We start from the raw sequence: 22,127 nt of genomic DNA on the forward strand, positions 1-22,127 counted from the left end.
TATTGCAAAAGAATATGATATCAAACTGTATTAGTAAGGTCAGCTTGGTCTGTATTTGTGTTTCCATTTTATTTCATGTCATAGAATATACTCTGAAGTGCCTTTTATTTCAGGGGCTTGTTGATGGCAAAAAGGAGATCCATTCCATCAATTTCAAAGCCAATGGCTACTGCACTGATGCTGTTCTTCAGTGTATTTCTACCACACTCAAGAATGCAAAGGTTAGGGTTTTCAAATTAGTATTTACATTTTGTCTTGGTGTAGTGAGAAAATGTCAAGGTGTTTTTTTGTAATATTGGTAGGTGTACATGTGTGAGTGTCTGTGCATGCGTGTGGAGTGGGTGGCCAGGGTGAGGGTGGATAATTGTTCAGTGCCAACATCATTTCACTGATTGAATTTAAATCGTTCAATACCAACATCATTTCACTGATTGAATTTAAATCATTCAGTACCAACATCATTTCACTGATTGAATTTAAATTGTTCAGTACCACCATAATTTCACTGATTGAATTTAAATTGTTCAGTACCAGCATCATTTCACCGATTAAATTTAAATTGTTCAGTACCACCATAATTTCACCGATTGAATTTAAATCGTTCAGTACCAACATCATTTCATTGATTGAATTTAAATCGTTCAGTACCAACATCATTTCACTGATTGAATTTAAATCGTTCAGTACCAACATTATTTCACTGATTGAATTTAAATTGTTCAGTACCAACATAGTTTCACTGATTGAATTTAAATGTAAATATCACTGTTTACCAATTAAACAGGGTGAGCAAGCAGAATTACAAGAGAAAACTGTTTATGTGGGAAATGTGACTTGAATACTGTTGGTGATGAATTTCATTTTATCATGCGGTGCCCCAATTTTTCTTGATTTTGTGAAAGATTTTTACCTGATAAGTATTTATGTCCAAAGTCTCTATTCTGGTTTTGTAACATGTTTTCTGCAGGCAAACAGATACCATTAAGACTCAACAAATTCATCAAAAATTACAATCTTGTTAAAGAAATTTGCATGTATATAAAAGAATGTTAGTATTTATTTTTACCTTTGAAACATTATGACAATCTAGTTCTGTTTTTGATCATGTTGTTTTCTGAATTCCCCCATGCCACTCAAAGGGTCACAGTTCAATCAAAATATTAAAGTCTTGTGCATAGGATGTAAAAGTTTTTTTTGTTTTTTGTTTGTTTGTTTGTGTGTGTGTGTGTGTGTGTGTGTGTGTGTGTGTGTGTGTGTGTGTGTGTGTGTGTGTGTGTGTGTGTGTGTGTTTCTTCATCTTTTTCAAAGAAATAAGAAACACACAGAAGAGACTCTTGCACACATACGAAGAAGAAGAAACAGATATAAAGCAAGCAGAAAGCAACACAAATGCATAAACAGTGATAAGAAACTCTAGGGGGAGCTGGACAGTACAAGGTCTTCAGAGAAGAAGCCTCTTGCGCCAATCTTTATGGTGAGGACTTTGGCTTGGAAGCCAGATTCTCTCAGGCTGCTGGCTAGACTATCATGGTTCTCGGTCTTGTAGATGTGGGCTTCCTTCATTCTGCTTTCGTATGGCACAGTAAGCTCAGTCAGAATTGCTTGTTTTGTTGCCTTGGAGTGGAGTACTATGTCAGGTCTCATGCCGCTTTTGCTGATGATTTGCTGGTGTTTCTTCCCCTCTGGTAGGTCAGCTGTGCATTCCCAATCTTTGGCACCATCAAGCAGCCCACTTTTCCATACTTTGAATATTACAGCTGTTCCTGGCCAGACTTTATTGCCTTCTGCAGAGGGGAACTTTACTGGAACTTCTGGTGGTGTGGGTACTTCTTTGACAGTGCTCACCACATGTGCAGTTTCTTTTAGCACTTGATTGTGCCTCCATGTGTGCCATCCTTGGCTCAATGCCGCTTTGCATGAGCTGAGGACATGTTCCACTGTTTGTTTGCCATGGCAGAGTGGGCACGCAGGGTCATCTGTTTTCCTCCATTTCACCAAGTTTGTATTCAAGGGAAGGAGGTCGTACACAGATCTTAGGATGAAGCTGATCCTCAGAGGGGCCATGTTTCACATGTCACTCCAGCTGAGGCTTATTTGGAGTGCATTTTCCCATGTTGTCCACTGCCCCTGCTGGCCTTGCTGGACTGCTTTCTGGACTCTTTTATCATCCCCTTCATTCTTGATCTCCTGTATGATTATGTCTCTTTTTGCTTTCCCCCTTTGCCTTGGACCTCCATTCTATCTTTGTCGATCCCAGGCCCTGTCTGTTGGTTTGGGTGTGTCCTATCATTTCCTTTGTCTTGAGGCTTTCTTTCGCTACACTGACTGCCTCCCAAACTTTCCATTTTCTACTAGTCTTCAGCTTAGGTTGGCTGGATCTCACAACACTGTCTCCTGAGTCTTTGAGCATGCTGAGAAGTCTTGCCTTCTCTACCTTGTATTCTTCGACAAGGGATGTCAGAGGTATCCTCAGTTTTGCTTGGCGACAGTACAGTGCCACGTCAGTGAGACAAGGTGGGACACCAAGCCATTTGTGTGTGTACCGGTACTTGCTGATCTTTGCCTATGCTACAGCTGATATCATATGTCAGGAGAGGCCACAGGAGCTTTGGTATCAGCATAGACTGTAGGCACCACACTTTGTATTTGCCAGGAAGGTCATACTGGTCTATGATCTGCAGGCCTTCTTCTGCTGTCTGTTTTGTTTCCTTTCCTCTTTTTGTGTCTTTCAGGGACTCATCATACCATCTTTTAAGGCTCTTGACTGGTTCATCTGACACCATTGGAATGGCTTAGTTGGCTACAGTGAATGTGACTGTTTCAGCTTTCTTTCCTTTACGCAGTGAGAGGCTCCATGATTTCTTTGGTTTGAAGTTCATCCTGGCTGAGGCAACTAACTCATCCAACCACTTCAATATTTCATCATCTTTTGTTAGAAGGACTGATGTGTCATCCATGAAGGATTTCAAAGGAGGTATCTGGTATCCGTTTCTGAGGTTGGCTCAATCTGTTCCCTTCATTGAGGCCTTCAAGATCACTTCCATTGCCAGAACGAACAGGATTGGAGATATTGCACAGCCCAAGGCTATGCCCACTTCCAGATTGATCCAATCTGTCGTGTATTCCTTGGTGGTGAACCGCATTGAGACATGGAAGTACTTCTTCAGCATCTCGAGAGCCAGTTGGATCGTCTCATGAGGAACTGACCCATACACATTTGCCAGATCCAGCCATACCACGTCTAGGTTCTTTTGCTCTGCCTTTGCTCTTTAGATTGCATCCCAGATCATTGTGGCATGTTCTACACACCCAGGAACTCCTGGAATGCCACATTTCTGGACTGACACATCCAGAAACTCATTTTCTGTGAGGTATTTTGTCAGTCTTGCAGCCATGACAGAGAAGAAGATTTTTCCATTGACATTCAGCAGCGTTATTGGCCTGAACTGGCTGATGGTACTTGAATTCTGCTCTTTCGGGATGTACACACCACCAGCTATCATCCACTGGTCGCTGATCTTCAGATTCCTCCATGCTGATCTTATCACTCTGTGGAGCCACTCAAGGACTTCAGGACATTTCTTGTACAGCAGGTATGGTATTCCGTTTGGCTCTGGTGATGATTTGGCCCTAGCTTTCTTGACCACTTTCTGTACTTCCTCAAGGGTTGGTGGTTTGTCACTGAAGTTCTCTGGTTTTCTGGGATGAACCAAACCCTTGAAATCTAGTGGTTTCTTGCTTTGTGGATAGGAATACATTTTCCCCAGATGCTGTTCAAGTGTTTCTCTGTCCACTGTGAGTGTCCCTGATTTGGGAAGCTTGAACAGTTTCCTGGCGAACTGTAAGGGGTCTCGGAAGAAGCAGTCTTGTGTCTTCTTCTTTTTGCTTCTTTTCCTCCTTCCTGATTCTGCTTTACTGAGGGCACTGTGCTTTGCTTTCAGGTCTTTCCAAAGTTTCTGTAGGCCCTGCATCTCAAATTCTGAAGTAGTCTTCATTGTTTTCTTGAGCTTTCTTTTTGCATTTCGGATGTTGTCCATTTCTTGTTGTCGCCAGGATTTTTGAGGAGGTGTTTCTGTCTTTGGTTCTTACACCCCATAGGTTTCCTGACAGGTTGCATAAACAATATCTCCATATCAGCACATCAAGTTTTCGGACTATTTTCTGGTCCAACTCTTCCCTTTCCATTTTTGCACTTGCAGATGGCAAGTTTAGTTTCTGGCGTTTGGCTTCAAGATCTTGTACATTTTTTTTTTCATGATTCGTCTGAATTATCAGCGTGGATGCCCTTGGCTATGTGGTTTGAATCCTGGCCTTGGTTTTCTGATGTGATATCTGCTGGTGCAGTGCGCTGCTGAGCATTCGTCAGATTCTTTATACAACCATGTTTGGTCCTGTGGATCTTCATGCCATGCTCAGTGGAGACATATGGGAATTCCATTGGTTCTGAAATCGTAGTCTGTTTACTATTTCCAGTCATGATTCTGTTGGCACTGATGGATTCATCATTCTCTCCCCCTTTCAGTGAATCCTAAACAACTAAGACTATCCCATAACTCTGTGTTGTGTTTTTTGATGAAAAGTTTTCCATTTAATGTATGTCAAAGCTTTAGGTAGAAGTATCATCGCATCTTATCTTCCTTTCTTTCATATTCACTGCTGCCTGTGTTTGAGAAATGATGTACATTTTTAGTACAGATTTTAAAGAAGAAAATTCTCAAAATGATGAAACCATGTGAACACACACACACACACACACACACAGATATATAACCCACACACCAACTCCCATGCCTTCCCTGTGAAAAAGCAAAACAAAAACAATAACAACAACCCAACAACCCATGAGCAAATATATGAGACTTTAGAATGTATGGTAAAGTAAAAGTTTGTGTTGTATTTGCTAATTAAATATTTATGAAGCTGTTATTACTAGTGCCACTATTCTGATTGTTGTTGACCATAATTATTATTTCCATCACATAATTATGATTTTTGTCTAGGTCCCCAAGATGGCCCTTTTGTCATTGGCTGGACTGTCGATATAAACAGTGTAACTGAATGATTTTATTGTGATTGTCTGGTCAGGGTTTAGGCGATAGTCTGAAAGAGATCAATCTGCTGGGATGTGGCCTCATCACCGACTCTGGCCTCTGCTGGATGGCATCCCTTCTTCAGGAAAAGTGCCACGACTCTCATCTCTCTGTGAGTAATTCAGAGATGCCAACTGTTATGATTTTGCCGTATTTTGTTATGCTTGATCGTAGTTTGTTCCGACATTATGCCAACATCATAGTCACATTCTTTCTTGTTGTAACATTATCCAGACACTCCAGACCTATCGATAATGAGGCCAAGGCAGTCACTACTAACATTGGTCTCATGTGATGATGCTCAGCTGGTCGTGTGTGTGTTTACATTGCAACAGTATTGAGTGGACCAATCGGCTTAATCGTTTGCCCAAGCAAGAGATTAAATGTGGCTAAATCAAGTTGCATCTTGGTCAAACAGTGTCTGTGCCTGGTGGATTAAGCTATGGAGCGTTTGTATGCCTTGCAGATAAAATATATGTTTGCTGATGTGGCTCAGAGTCCGAGTGTTCCTACCAAAATAGAAGTGTTCCTACCAAATTTCCTGATTGTTCCTACAAACACTTGACAGGGGATGGCATATTTGGTAATTATTTCCCTTTTGAGGATTTTTGTTTGTTTATCTCACTATCATATGCATTGTCAGTGATATTACAAGCACTGTATGCTTTCTATTGTTTGGATTGTTGATAAAATAGAAGTACTGTAGATTTAGGATTTTTTAATTTTAAGAGAGAGAGTGGGGGGATGTGGGGGTGGGTTTCCGAGGGGGGGGGAGGGGGGAAGGGGAGATAATTAGTGTAATCAGCTAATAATGGAATTATATGTCTTAGCAGAGAAGAAATATTAAGTGCATTATGTATTGAAAATAATGTATTTGAAAACTCCACAGCCTGACCAGTGTGTTGTGTTAATGCAAAAGTCAAGCATCTACTAGTTTTTTTCCCCCAAAGATGTGGATGCTTTGATCATGGATCAGTGTGTTGTGTTAATGCAAAAGTCAGGCATCTACTAGTTTTTTTCCCCCAAAGATGTGGATGCTTTGATCATGGATCAGTATGTTGTGTTAATGCAAAAGTCAGGCATCTACTAGTTTTTTTCCCCCAAAGATGTGGATGCTTTAATCATGGATCAGTGTGTTGTGTTAATGCAAAAGTCAGGCATCTACTAGTTTTTTTCCCCCAAAGATGAGGATGCTTTAATCATGGATCAGTGTGTTGTGTTAATGCAAAATTCAAGCATCTACTAGTTTTTTTCCCCAAAGATTTGGATGCTTTAATCATGGATCAGTGTGTTGTGTTAATGCAAAATTCAAGCATCTACTAGTTTTTTTCCCCAAAGATTTGGATGCTTTGATGTCTGCCTGCTTTTGACACCTCCCTGAAACTGAAACAAAAACTGAAACAGAAACTGTGGGTGTGTGTTCAGATCAAGCTGGACGGCTGTGTCAGAATAACGGACAGCGGGGTGGCGATGCTGAAAATGGCCTGTCCAAACTGCCAGCTGAGCGCCATGGCAACCTCCATCGTCCACCTGCGCTACCTGGCCAATGCCAGTGGATGTCCTCTCCTTCTGGATCCTACCAGTAAGTTGGATTTATTGTTGCTTTTTTTTTTTTTTTTTTTTTTTTTTTTACATTTCATGTAATGTATTGTGGAAGGTGCAGTATGTTTGGGTGTTGTATTTCTGATCCAGTGATCAGAGTGGTGCAGTATGTTTGGGTGTTGTATTTCTGATCCAGTGATCACAGTGGTGCAGTATGTTTGGGTGTTGTATTTCAGATCCAGTGATCACAGTGGTGCAGTATGTTTGGGTGTTGTATTTCTGATCCAGTGATCACAGTGGTGCAGTATGTTTGGGTGTTGTATTTCTGATCCAGTGATCACAGTGGTGCAGTATGTTTGGGTGTTGTATTTCTGATCCAGTGATCACAGTGGTGCAGTATGTTTGGGTGTTGTATTTCTGATCCAGTGATCAGAGTGGTGCAGTTTGTTTGGGTGTTGTATTTCTGATCCAGTGATCACAGTGGTGCAGTATGTTTGGGTGTTGTATTTCTGATCCAGTGATCACAGTGGTGCAGTATGTTTGGGTGTTGTATTTCTGATCCAGTGATCACAGTGGTGCAGTATGTTTGGGTGTTGTATTTCAGATCCAGTGATCACAGTGGTGCAGTATGTTTGGGTGTTGTATTTCTGATCCAGTGATCAGAGTGGTGCAGTATGTTTGGGTGTTGTATTTCAGATCCAGTGATCAGAGTGGTGCAGTATGTTTGGGTGTTGTATTTCTGATCCAGTGATCACAGTGGTGCAGTATGTTTGGGTGTTGTATTTCTGATCCAGTGATCACAGTGGTGCAGTATGTTTGGGTGTTGTATTTCTGATCCAGTGATCACAGTGGTGCAGTATGTTTGGGTGCTGTATTTCTGATCCAGTGATCAGAGTTGGAGGCCTCATTTCAGGCATGGTGTTTTGTCCTTAGGAAAGACACTTTACTCCCATATTCCTCACTCCTCCTAATTATGATTGGATACTAACTGATTTTGGTGAGGAAAGATTAAAGCTGTGTAAGGAGAGAATTAAGGCTTCACCGTCCTATACCAAGCCCTGGACACAGTGGGTATGAATTGAATGCTCCTATGGCTTTAAGGCGAGGGGACTTTCAACCCTTAATGTGTTATGATCATGTGACCTTAGGTGGACTGCATTCTAAAGCAATGCATTCACAGAAGAAAAAGGTCTAGGAGTGTTTTGTGTGCTACATTCTTTGATTTTAAAGGAACTCAAAGTCCTTGAATCAGTGCCCAGTTTTTCTTTCATTTTTTTGTTTGTTAAAATTCAGATTTTTTTTGCTGTTTTAGGAGGCTTCACCTCGTGGAAAGTTTATTCATCCTTCCAGTTACGCTGGGTTTTTTTTTGTTTTTTTTTCATGGTGAACGTGAAAATGGATTTATTTACTTTAGGAAAATGGATTCCCCTGGTTATGTTTCTTTGCTGAACCTCTTAGAACTCTCCTTTTTAGCCTTTTCATTATATATATATATATATATATATATATATATATATATATGTCAAAAGGTGCTTTCCAAGCAAGCCAAGATTAAAACACTGTTGTCAGCCATTTTGGGGGGTCTTTTCCATTTGTTCTCCACTCCACTGAAATGGTTTGGTATGCATTAAAAGGTAACTGCTTATATTATGAATTGTCATAGTTTTAAATGTGCTTCTGGATGCATGTTACTTGTGACAGCAGAAATGATCTTCCTGTGTGAGCAGTAGAGCTGAGATCATGTTCAAAAAGCATAAATATATAATGTCATATAACTGGAAGAACATGGTATAATTAATTCTGACAATGTTTTGATGATAGTAGCATTCTGCTTGTGTTTGTATTGTCACCCTTCCACTCTCACACAATTCACTACTGTAAAAGAGAACCCCTGAAAGTGCAAAAAAACATTTCTTAAAGAAAACATTCAAATTCTATGTTGTAAAGTGACGATAAATAAGCTCAAGCCTATTAATGTGCTGGCAGTACTTAGTACATGTTATTAGTAGTAGGCCTCCTTTGGTCATGGCTGACCATGGATAGAGTATATCCGACCTAATGTCTAACTGGGCTGTCTGCTTGGACCAAGCAGCGTCGCCTGTGACTGTAGAGACCAATGCGAGAGAAACAGTCTCTGTCGCAGCGGTTAAATGTGTAAGCTGATGCTGGTCTGTTGGCTGCGGTCCCTTTTCTGCGAGCTCGCTTTTCTGGTGCAGCAGCTGACAGTTTGTCCTCACCAATCCATAGCTGATTCTTGAGAGTGCTTCTCCATCTGTTGCGGTCATCTGCAAGCTTTTCCCAGGACTCAGTGTTGATCTCAAGCACCTTCATGTCATGTTTGCAAACGTCTTTGTATCTCAGCTGTGGGCGGCTGATGCTTCTCTGCATGTGGCGAGCTCTCCGTAAAGGATCTTTTTTACATGTTACTTATTACACAAATGCATGTGATGACAAACTCTTATGTTGTCACAGGTAATGATAATAATAACAACAGTAATAATAATTATTTTTATATAGTGCTGAATCTTGTGCAGAGACAAATCAAAGCGCTTTCGTACCAATCATTCACACGCATGCATAACTCTAAAACTGGGAAAAAAAACCTGAAGACAAGGAAGAGGTGGGCAAGGGAGGCTATTTTGGGAAGAGGTGGGCTTTAAGGCCAGACTTGAAAGAGCTGAGTGTGGAGACCCGACGAAGCAAAAGAGGAAGTTCATTCCAATTACAAGGTCCAGAGACAAAGAAAAGAATGGCGGCCAACAGTCGAGTGTTTGAATCTGGGTATGCATAAACAGAGTGGATCTGAAGCCGATCATAGAGAGGGAGATGGAGTGTAGAAGTGAAGGCAGCCACAAAGATAGGAAAGGGCATATTTGTGAATACATTTACAACATAGAGTGCTGATCTGGTACTTTATATTCTGTGTGAGACAGGGAGCCTGTGGAGATATTGCAAAAAAGGAGTGATGTGCTCAGATCTTCTCTTTCTGAGGACGAGTCGGGCAGCAGAGTTTTGTATGCACTGAAGGGATTGAATGGATGAGGCAGGCAAACCAGACAGGAGAGAGTTAAAGTAGTCAAGGCGAGAGAGAATGAAACAAGTCTAGATGTTAAGTCAATGGACAGATATTTCCGGAGGGGACTGATGTGCTGCAATTAACAGTAGCAGGATTGACATGTCTGACTGATAAATTTTTGCATGGACAGTGTGTTGTTGAGGACAACACCGAGGTTCCTGACTGAACTGGAAAGAGGGATGGATGTACTGGCAAGTTTAATTGTGTCAGTTGTGATGGAAGGCAGTTTTTGTTTTGTTCCTATGATCATTGCTTCAGTTTTGTCCGCGTTCAATTGTAATTTATTTCGAGTCATCCAGTTTTGTATGTGCAGGAAGCAGTTGGATGTTTCTTGCAAGAGCGAGGACAATTTTTCAGGGATACCACTCTTCTGAAGTTGAGTGTCATCAGCATAGGGATGATGACTGACATTATGTGAGATAAGATTTGAACCAGTTTAGAACAGTCTGCCTATCGTGCTGACCACAGCACCGAAACCACTCTCCTCCACATTCTGAACAATCTACTGCTAGCGTCCGACTCAGGAAAAATTGGCCTTCTCACTCTTCTCGACTTGTCAGCCGCCTTTGTCACGACAGACCATTCAATCCTTTCCCGTCTTCATTTTACATTTGGTATCAATGGCACTGTTCTAAACTGGCTCAAATCTTATCTCACTGATCGATTCCAGCCTGTCATTGTTGATCATTTCCAATCTGAACCCATTAAAATCGAACTTGGAGTCCCACAGGGATCTGTTTTAGGCCCAATGCTCTTCACATTGAACACTGCTCCTCTCTCTGAAATTATCAACCACCATAATATCAGTCATTATTCTTATGCTGATGAACTCCAGAAGAGTGATACCCCTGAAAAATTGTTGTCACTCTTGCAAGAAACATCTAACTGCTTCCTGGACATTCAAAACTGGATGGCTCGAAATAAGTTACAATTGAACGCGGACAAAACTGAAGCAATGATCATAGGAACTAAACAAAAACTGTCTTCCATCACAATTGACACAATCAAACTTGGCAGTACATCCATCCCTCTTTCCATGTCAGTCAGGTACCTCGGCGTTGTCCTTGACAACACACTGTCCATGCAAAAATTGATCAGTCAGACATGTCAGTCCTGCTACTGTCAACTGTTGCGCATCAGTGCCGTCCGGAAATATCTGTCCACTGACGCAACATCTAGACTTGTCGTTTCTCTCATTCTCTCTCGCCTTGACTACTGTAACTCTCTCTTGTCTGGTTTGCCTGCTTCATCCATTCAGTCCCTTCAGCGCATACAAAACTCTGCTGCCCGACTTGTTCTCAGAAAGAAAAGATCTGAGCACATCACTCCTCTTTTGCAACATCTCCACTGGCTCCCTGTCTCACACCGAATAAAGTACAAGATCAGCACTCTATGTTATAGATGTATTCACAAAACTGCCCCTTCCTATCTCTGCGGCTGCCTTCACCTCTACACTCCATCTCGCTCACTACGATCGGCTTCGGATCCACTCTGTTTACGCATACCCAGATTCAAACACTCGACTGTTGGCCGCCGTTCTTTCTCTGTCTCTGGACCATGCGATTGGAATGAACTTCCTCTTTTGCTTCATCAAGTCTCCACACTCAGCTCTTTCAAGCCTGGCCTTAAAATCCACCTCTTCCCAAAATAGCCTCCCTTGCCTGCCCTTGCTTGTCTTTAGTTTCTACAGTTTTAGAGTTATGCATGCGTGTGAATGACTGGTGCGAAAGCGCTTTTATTTGTCTCTGCACAAGATTCAGTGCTATATAAATACCATTAATATTATTATTATTATTATTATTTTACAACTAAAAATAAAAGCATCTTAAATAAAATCAGATCATATTACAAAATCTATTTCACACCTATTATAAATAACATTATTCTCTTACCCCCACCCCATAATCACTGAATAATCGGAGATGATCTCCTCAATGGCAATAGCTTCAAAAATTATAAACACTACACTGCAGAAGTGTCATTATAATCAACACACTGTGGAAAAACACAAACTCTGCACTGTATCGATCATTCATCATTATAATCAACACACTGTGGAAAAACAAACCAACTCTGCACTGTATCATTCATCATTGTAATCAACACACTTTGGAAAAACACAAACTGTGCACTGTATTGATCATTCATCATTATAATCAACACACTGTGGAAAAACACAAACTGTGCACTGTATTGATCATTCATCATTATAATCAACACACTGTGGAAAAACACAAACTCTGCACTGTATCATTCATCATTATAATCAACACACTTTGGAAAAACACAAACTGTGCACTGTATCATTCATCATTGTAATCAACACACTTTGGAAAAACAAACCAACTCTGCACTGTATCATTCATCATTATAATCAACACACTGTGGAAAACACAAACTGTGCACTGTATCATTCATCATTGTAATCATTCAGGCCACTGCCTAGAGAAGGAGAAGAAGGCCCAGTTGGTAATCATTCCGCTGAAGACCAAGGACAGTCTGGCATCCTACTTGCTGGACAAAAAGTGCAGTGTCAGGAAGCCCCTGGTCTACCTCAAGGAAAGCCAGCTCAAAGACTGGACCCTCAACCTCTTGGAGATCGACCCTGAGATGGTGAGCCCAGCTCTCCCTTCACACTATTACCCTGTGTTTGTTCTAGCAGGTTTTATTTGTTTGACACATTGTTCTTGGGGTGTTGATTCATCTGAAACACATGGTTGTTACACTTCCCCTGGTCACTGAGTATCGTTAGTTCCAGACGGCAGTTGGCACATTCAGTTTTACATTCTCAATCAGTTGGCTTCTCACTTGGTGCTTTTACCTTATTGACTTTAGCTTCTGCATTGTTTGCAGGTGTTTTCAAGGGGATTGAGCATGGTTTTGATGACGCTGTGTGCATTATTTTGTGTATGAAGCTTGGCTTTGACGGTGCACTCAGCAATTGTTGAACTGGTCAGCAGAAATGACAGTGCACTCAGCAATTGTTGAACTGGTCAGCAGAAATGACAGTGCACTCAGCAATTGTTGAACTGGTCAGCAGAAATGACAGTGCACTCAGCAATTGTTGAACTGGTCAGCAGAAATGACAGTGCACTCAGCAATTGTTGAACTGGTCAGCAGAAATGACAGTGCACTCAGCAGTTGTTGAACTGGTCAGCAGAAATGACAGTGCACTCAGCAGTTGTTGAACTGGTCAGCAGAAATGACAGTGCACTCAGCAGTTGTTGAACTGGTCAGCAGAAATGACAGTGCACTCAGCAATTGTTGAACTGGTCAGCAGAAATGACAGTGCACTCAGCAATTGTTGAACTGGTCAGCAGAAATGACAGTGCACTCAGCAGTTGTTGAACTGGTCAGCAGAAATGACAGTGCACTCAGCAGTTGTTGAACTGGTCAGCAGAAATGACAGTGCACTCAGCAATTGTTGAACTGGTCAGCAGAAATGACAGTGCACTCAGCAATTGTTGAACTGGTCAGCAGAAATGACAGTGCACTCAGCAATTGTTGAACTGGTCAGCAGAAATTACAGTGCAGCTGCACCGATGGGGTCCAAAGTGCTAGGTTTCCTTGTTTCTTGCCTCTGCAGTCTGGTGATGTGGTTGTTTTTTGTTTTGTTTTCTTGTTCTTTTTTTTCTTGTCTATCTATTTTTTGTAACTGGAAGGCAAGGGTTTTCCATTTCTTGTGGGGATTGAGGGGGCTCAGGGTTTGAGTGGAAAGTGACAGAGACAGTGATAGAGGGGTTGGGGGATTCAATTCAGAATATAACAATCATGTAAGAAGTGAGAAAGCTCTGAATACATGTTTTTTGCTGTATCCTTTTTTTTCTTCTAGTTCATGTTATATTTTGGGAAAAAAAAAAGTTATAACAGGAAGTAGTGATGTGTGTGTGGGAAGGGGGGGGGTATGTGTGTGTGTGCATGCATGTGTTTGCATGTGTGTGTGTGCATGCGCGTGTGTGTGTGTGTTTGTGTGTGTGTGTGTGTGTGTGTGTGTGTGTGTGTGTGTTCATGCTTGAATGTGTGTGTGTGGGAAGGGTTTATTAGGAAAAATAAGAAAGACACAGAATGAAACTGTGTGTGTCTGTTTGTGTGAAAATGTGTGGGTGTGGGTGTGTGGGTGTGGGTGTTTGTACGTATTCATGAATGTGTGTATGTATGTACATGTGTGTGTATATGGTGTCATTGATTAATGTTATTTGCATGATGTCCAGCCTCTGTTTGAACACCTGGTGTCGCCCAACCCGACGCAGGTGCTTATCCCCTTCAGCACCAGCCTGGAGCCGGCAGAAGTGCGGGACCACATCGCTGACACCATTTCTCTGGTTCTCAGCAAGGTCAGCTCCCATGCTCTGATTTTGTTGAGTGCACTGTTGGGTTTTGATTAACATGTTTCAGCCCCTTGATTTTGTTGAGTGCACGGTTGGGTTTTGATTAACATGTGTCAACCCCTTGATTTTGTTGAGTGCACGGTTGGGTTTTGATTAACATGTGTCAACCCCTTGATTTTGTTGAGTGCACGGTTGGGTTTTGATTAACATGTGTCAACCCCTTGATTTTGTTGAGTGCACTGCTGGGTTTTGATTAACATGTTTCAGCCCCTTGATTTTGTTGAGTGCACTGTTGGGTTTTGATTAACATGTTTTAACCCCATATGAACTGCTGCTGAATATACTTTTCTGTGAAGGGCCATCGCCTCACCAAAACAGTGCAGAGGTCACAGGTCAGGATGTAGGTAATCACTGTGTATATGGACTTTTTTCTCTTGAGAGGTGCCTTGGAAGAATCTGTTACACTTAGGACTTGTGATTCTTGGGAAAGGTATTTTACTCTGATTTTCTTCACTTGACTTCAGTTATGGAAGGTTAAAAGTGGTGGAAGGAAGAGGATTGGGCACTGTCTTCCTATGCTTTGCCCGAGACACAGTGGACGTTAATTGCCTCGATGGCCGTAAAAGGCTATGGGGTCTTAACCTTAAGCATAACCTTTTGAGAACACATCATTTTTGTTTTATGGAAAATCAGTTACACCTCTCATAAGTACACAAAAGTAGTTATTGCCCTTCAAACTCAGGCTATACTGATCTCATTTCACCAAGATTCTGCAGTCAAGGGCTTGAAAATCTGAATGTAATGCAGACAAAATTAGCTCTATGTTTGGGATAATATGGTATAGATAGGGGTTTTTTCCCCATGGAATTCTTTAGGTCTGTCCTCACTTGCTGTGTGTGGGTATACATATATGAAGTCAAAGGTGTGTGTGTATGTCCTTACTTACTGTGTGTGGATATACATATATGAAGTCAAAGGTGTATATGTCTGTCCTGACTTGTTGTATGTGGGTATACATATATGAAGTCAAAGGTGTGTGTGTATCCTGACTTGTATGTGGGTATACATATATGAAGTCAAAGGTGTGTATTTGTATCCTGACTTGTTGTATGTGGGTATACATATATGAAGTCAAAGGTGTGTGTGTATTCTGACTTGTTGTATGTGGGTATACATATATGAAGTCAAAGGTGTATGTGTATCCTGACTTGTTGTATGTGGGTATACATATATGAAGTCAAAGGTGTATGTGTATCCTGACTTGTTGTATGTGGGTATACATATATGAAGTCAAAGGTGTATGTGTATCCTGACTTGTTGTATGTGGGTATACATATATGAAGTCAAAGGTGTGTGTGAATGTCTGTCCTGACTTGTTGTATGTGAGTATACATATGTGAAGTCAAAGGTGTGTGTGTATTCTGACTTGTTGTATGTGAGTATACATACATGAAGTCAAAGGTGTGTGTGTATTCTGACTTGTTGTATGTGGGTATACATATATGAAGTCAAAGGTGTGTGTGTATTCTGACTTGTTGTATGTGGGTATACATATATGAAGTCAAAGGTGTGTGTGAATGTCTGTCCTGACTTGTTGTATGTGGGTATACATATGTGAAGTCAAAGGTGTGTATGTATCCTGACTTGTTGTATGTGGGTATACATATATGAAGTCAAAGGTGTGTGTGTATTCTGATTTGTTGTATGTGGGTATACATATATGAAGTCAAAGGTGTGTGTGTATTCTGACTTGTTGTATGTGGGTATACATATATGAAGTCAAAGGTGTGTGTGTATTCTGACTTGTTGTATGTGGGTATACATATATGAAGTCAAAGGTGTGTGTTTGTATCCTGACTTGTTGTATGTGGGTATACATATGTGAAGTCAAAGGTGTGTGTGTATTCTGACTTGTTGTATGTGGGTATACATATATGAAGTCAAAGGTGTGTGTTTGTATCCTGACTTGTTGTATGTGGGTATACATATGTGAAGTCAAAGGTGTGTGTGAATGTCTGTCCATTCATTCTTCAGTTTTATGTCTTTTCACTGGAAGTTATGTTGGACCCCCAAAATAAAAACAAGGTAAAGATTGTGATTTGTGTAGATGCATATGCATGTTTGTGTTTTTGTATGTGCACACACATAAATCTGATCTCTGTGTGAGTTGTGGTGCATGTGTTCTTCATCTCTGCACATGTAGACATGGTAAGCCACAAACAAAAAAAATTTTTAAATATATATTTATATTGATAAAAATAAAAATAAAATAAAATAAAAATAAATAAATAAATAAATAAATAAATAATAGATAAATATATAAAAAAGAACTACTACTACTAATAATAATATTTATAAGGTGCAAAAACTTGATGAAGTCAACTATAAGCATACAAAAAAAAAAAAAAAAAATAATAAAAATAAAATAAAAATAAAAAATAAAATAAAAAAGACAACAATGATGATAAATAAGCAAATAAATGTAAAACATGCAGACACACATTAACACATACACACACATATGCATAATAGATATGCACCAAACATGCAGTTTCACAGATATGAAAGCACAATCAGATACACATAAACATACATGAGCCCCAGCACACACACACACACACACACACACTACCCTGCACCCCCTCTACCCCCCCCCCCCCCCCGCCCCCCCCCTCCTCCACACACTCATTTCTAGGCTACGCATCACACCTTCCACGGCACACACACACACACACACACACACACAGAGGCACACTTACTTGTACAAGCACACACACATACGACCATATCTCCCACCCCCAACCCCAAACACACATATATATATACACACCCGCACATTCCAATATTCCGTTGCTCCCACAGTGTAGGCATGCATGCACACACATACCTCATCCTCTGCCTCCCCCCCACATCCCCCCTACACACACACGTGCATGCACAGAACTCTCCTGACACTTGTGTACACTTACACCCTCGCGCACGCACACACGCACACAAACACACAGACCCACAGAGACACACAAACACACACATACACACACACACAGAGGCTGCCACTGATTGGCCGCAAGAGGGGTGGGAAAAGATCTCTGATGCCAAGAACGTGGCGTCTAGTGTGTTGCTCAGTCTATTGTATTTGGAAAAGCCCACACAGACTCTGTTCCGTTTTGAAGAAATTTGTGCAATGTTGGTTTGGAAATGATGCCGATATTTGTTTGATTTGCAAAGCATCGTGCTTTACCTTTCATGCTAGACTTATGGCCTCTCCCTCTCTCTACCTTTATTTCTTTGAGGCGATCGATGGTGTGATGGCCTTCTACCTGTTCTGTTTGATATTCTTTGACTTTTTGCTCTACGTCTCTGTACATGTGAGCCTGAACACTTTACAGCTGTGTCATGTGTTGTACTTCTCTGTACATGTGAACCTGAACACTTTACAGCTGTGTCATGTGTTCTACATCTCTGTACATGTGATCCTGAACACTTTACAGCTGTGTCATGTGTTCTACATCTCTGTACATGTGAACCTGAACACTTTACAGCTGTGTCATGTGTTCTACATCTCTGTACATGTGAACCTGAACACTTTACAGCTGTGTCATGTGTTCTACATCTCTGTACATGTGAGCCTGAACACTTTACAGCTGTGTCATGTGTTCTACATCTCTGTATATGTGAGCCTGAACACTTTACAGCTGTGTCATGTGTTCTGCTTCTCTGTACATGTGAACCTGAACACTTTACGGTTGTGTCATGAGCTCTACATCTCTGTACATGTGAACCTGAACACTTTACAGCTGTGTCATGTGTTCTACATCTCTGTACATGTGAACCTGAACACTTTACAGCTGTGTCATGTGTTCTGCTTCTCTGTACATGTGAACCTGAACACTTTACGGTTGTGTCATGAGCTCTACATCTCTGTACATGTGAACCTGAACACTTTACAGCTGTGTCATGTGTTCTACTTCTCTGTACATGTGAACCTGAACACTTTACAGTTGTGTCATGTGTTCTACTTCTCTGTACATGTGAACCTGAACACTTTACAGTTGTGTCATGTGTTCTACTTCTCTGTACATGTGAACCTGAACACTTTACAGTTGTGTCATGTGTTCTACTTCTCTGTACATGTGAACCTGAACACTTTACGGTTGTGTCATGAGCTCTACATCTCTGTACATATGAACCTGAACACTTTACAGTTGTGTCATGTGTTCTACTTCTCTGTACATGTGAACCTGAACACTTTACAGTTGTGTCATGAGCTCTACATCTCTGTACATGTGAACCTGAACACTTTACAGTTGTGTCATGTGTTCTACTTCTCTGTACATGTGAACCTGAACACTTTACAGTTGTGTCATGAGCTCTACATCTCTGTACATATGAACCTGAACACTTTACAGTTGTGTCATGTGTTCTACTTCTCTGTACATGTGAACCTGAACACTTGACAGTTGTGTCATGAGCTCTACATCTCTGTACATGTGAACCTGAACACTTTACAGTTGTGTCATGTGTTCTACTTCTCTGTACATGTGAACCTGAACACTTTACAGTTGTGTCATGTGTTCTACTTCTCTGTACATGTGAACCTGAACACTTTACGGTTGTGTCATGAGCTCTACATCTCTGTACATGTGAACCTGAACACTTTACAGCTGTGTCATGTGTTCTACATCTCTGTACATGTGAACCTGAACACTTTACAGCTGTGTCATGTGTTCTGCATCTCTGTACATATGAACCTGAACACTTTACGGTTGTGTCATGTGTTCTACATCTCTGTACATATGAACCTGAACACTTTACGGTTGTGTCATGTGTTCTACATCTCTGTACATATGAACCTGAACACTTTACGGTTGTGTCATGTATGCATTCACCTCCCTTCTGTGTGTCTCATTTTTCTGTTTGCTGTTCAAGCTGGACAGAATAATGATGATGATGATGACAGGACGACTTGTGGCATTTGCAACAAAAATTAGATATAAATACATTTACTTGCATTCAAACTTGCCTGTTTGGGAATCCCCCAGCCCCTTCACCCACACTCCTGATGGTTTGCATCATGTGGGTCATCCAGAATATGATTCAGTGGAGAGTTGAAAATGTGAGACTGCAACCTATTGAAGTGCAGGCATGAGATAGAAAAACATAATGCAAAAATCAATAGAATGCAAAATTTTCATACAGACTGGTTCTTTTACATTGCCTTTTAAAAAATAAAAATAAATCTCAATCGGACTATTTAATGAATGGGAAGCCCAGAGTGGCGTAAGGCAATGCGCAACTTTCGGATTAAAAAACTTACATGGTCATACTGCCCGGGACATGCAGGTGTTAAGGGAAATGAGCAAGCTGACAGACTTGCTGGTAACGCAACAACGACAAGCGGCCTCCATCTAGGAAAATTGGAAATCCTCAGAAAAGTCAAAGAATATCAAACAGAACAGGTAGAAGGCCATCACACCATCGATCGCCTCAAAGAAATAAAGGTAGAGAGAGGGAGCGGCCATAAGTCTGGCATGAAAGGTAGAGCACGATGCTTTGCAAATCAAACAAATATCGACATCATTTCCAAACCAACATTGCACAAATTTCTTCAAAACGGAACAGAGTCTGTGTGGGCTTTTCCAAATACAATACGCGAGGGTGTAAGTGTACACAAGTGTCAGGAGAGTTCTGTGCAAGTGCATATGTGTGTGTGGGAAGGGGTGGGGGGTGGGGTGGGGGGTGTGTTGGGGGGAAAGGGGGGGATAGAGGATGAGGTATGTGAGTGTATGCATGCCTACACTGTGGGGGCAACGGAATATTGGAACGTGCGGGTGTGCATATATATATATGTATATATGTGTGTGGAGTTGAGGGTGGGGGATATGGGCGTATGTGTATGTGCTTGTACAAGTAAGTGTGTGTGTGTGTGTGTGTGTGTGTGTGTGTTTGTGTGTGTGTGTGTGTGCCGTGGAAGCTGCAATACATAGCCTAGAAGTGAGTGTGTAGAGGAGGGGGGGTAGAGGGGGTGCAGGGTAATGTGTGTGTGTGTGTCTGTGTGTGTTGGGGCTCATGTACGTTTATGTGTAATTGATTGTGCTTTCATATCTGTGAAACTGCATGTTTGGTGCATATCTGTTATGCATATGTGTGTGTATGTGTGAATGTGTGTCTGCATGTTTTACATTTTTTTGCTTATTTATCATTGTTGTCTTTTTTATTTTATTTATTTATTTTATTCTATTTTATTTATTTATTTATCTATTTATTTTTATTTTTGTACGCTTATAGTTGACTTCATCAAGTTTTTGCGCATTGTAAATATTATTATTATTAGTAGTAGTTCTTTTTTATGTATTTATCTATTATTTACTTATTTATTTACTTATATCTTTTTCTTTTCTTTTCTTTTTTTCTTTTTTTTCTCAAGGTCTGACTAAGCGTGTTGGGTTACGCTGCTGGTCAGGCATCTGCTTGGCAGATGTGGTGTAGCATATATGGATTTGTCCGAACACAGTGAAGCCTCCTTGAGCTACTGAAACTGAAACTGAACCTGATTTTTTCCCCTTCTACTTGCTTGTGATTCTGTGACTATTATGATTAAAAACCTTACATCATGTTGTAGAATTTCCTGATCTGATTGCTCTTCTATCTTATTTGATGCTCTCTGTATATCTTCGTCTGTTTGTCTGTACCGTTTTGAGTTTTTGTTTGATTGCTTGTTTTTGTTTGTTGTTTTTTGTTGTTGCTTTTTTCGGTGTTTTTTTTTTTTTTTTCCTGATGTTACATTGCATGTTCAGACTTCTATGCATTTTTTAACCTGGACATTTAAAACAATATTGTGGTGGTGTGTCCACAGGAATCCATCAACCCAGAACACCCCACACGTTCGTCCATTAACTACAAGTCCAGTGCAGGGTTCATCTTCCCCTACTCCAGCCACCTGTGTCGACTGTCTGATGATGGGGTTTTTCAGTCAGTCTCCTGCCTGTCCTTTGGTTTCCATTTTGAGCTCTGTCTCTATCTCTCTCTCTCTCTCTCTCTCTCTCTCTCTCTCTCTCTCTCTGTGTCTCTCTCTCTGTCTCTTGCTGTGTCTCTTTCTCTCTCAGTCTCTCTCTATGTCTCTGTCTCTCTCATTCTGTCTGTCTTTCTCTGTCTCCTTGTGTGTCTCTTTCTCTCTCTGTCTCTGCCTCTGTCTCCCTGTCTCTGTCTCTCATTCTCTCTGTCTCTCTCTTTGTCTCTCTGTGTGTCTCTTTCTCTCTCTGTCTCTGTCTGTCTGTCTGTCTTTCTCTCTCTCTCTCTCCTGTGTGTAGTATAGGCCTCCTTCGGTCATGGCTGACCATGGATAGAGTATATCCGACCTGATGTCTAACTGGGCTGTCTGCTTGGACCAAGCAGCGACGCCTGTGACTGTAGAGACTGATGTGAGAGAGACAGTCTCTGTCACAGCAGTCACATGTGTAAGCTGATGCTGGTCTGTTGGCTGCTGTCCCTTTTCTGCGAGCTCACTTTTCTGGTGCAGCAGCTGACAGTTTGTCCTCACCAATCTGTAGCTGATTCTTGAGAGTGCTTCTCCATCTGTTGCAGTCATCTGCAAGGTCCTCCAAAGACTCAGTGTTGATCTTCATCTTCATGTCACGTTTGCAAACGTCTTTGTATCTCAGCTGTGGGCAGCCGATGCTTCTCTGCCCCATGGCGAGCTCTCCATAAAGGATGTCTTTTAGGATGCAACCATCTTCCATGTGGCGAACGTGGCTCAGCCAGCGCAGCCGACGCTGTCTCAGCATGGTATACATGGTTGGGAGGCCAGCGCGAGTCAGGACTTTGGTGTTTGTCACCTTGTCTTGCCAGGAGATGCCGAGTATGCGCTGTAGGTTTCTCAGGTGGAAGGTGTTGAGCCTTTTCTCCTGACGAGCATGTGTGGTCCATGCCTCACTGCCATACAGCAAGGTGCTGAGGATGCAGGCGTTGTATACAGCCATCTTTGTCTTTGTGGTCAGCTTGGGATTTGTCCACACTCTTTGTGTGAGGTGGGCTAGTGTTGTGGCTGCCTTCCCGATCCTCTTGTCGATCTCGGTGTCAAGGGAGAGGTTG

At 41.4% G+C, this 22,127-nt stretch overlaps 1 protein-coding gene across 7 annotated transcripts in view; it reads left to right on the plus strand.

The window, feature by feature from the left end:
• LOC143283637 (uncharacterized) overlaps nt 1-22,127 on the plus strand; it is a 393,825-nt gene that overhangs the window by 6,695 nt on the left and 365,003 nt on the right. For all 7 annotated transcript variants that reach the window (XR_013055424.1, XR_013055425.1, XR_013055423.1 and 4 more), the window contains 6 exons: nt 114-221; nt 5,086-5,202; nt 6,516-6,672; nt 12,143-12,321; nt 13,920-14,042; nt 20,893-21,008. Coding sequence is in view for 4 of the 7 variants with exons in the window: in XM_076589820.1 (XP_076445935.1) it covers nt 114-221; nt 5,086-5,202; nt 6,516-6,672; nt 12,143-12,321; nt 13,920-14,042; nt 20,893-21,008 (800 nt within the window). In the remaining 3 variants the exon portion in view is untranslated. The remainder of the gene's footprint in view (nt 1-113; nt 222-5,085; nt 5,203-6,515; nt 6,673-12,142; nt 12,322-13,919; nt 14,043-20,892; nt 21,009-22,127) is intronic.

Source organism: Babylonia areolata, chromosome 7 (assembly GCF_041734735.1).
Source record: "Babylonia areolata isolate BAREFJ2019XMU chromosome 7, ASM4173473v1, whole genome shotgun sequence".
Taxonomy (NCBI): domain Eukaryota; kingdom Metazoa; phylum Mollusca; class Gastropoda; order Neogastropoda; family Buccinidae; genus Babylonia; species Babylonia areolata.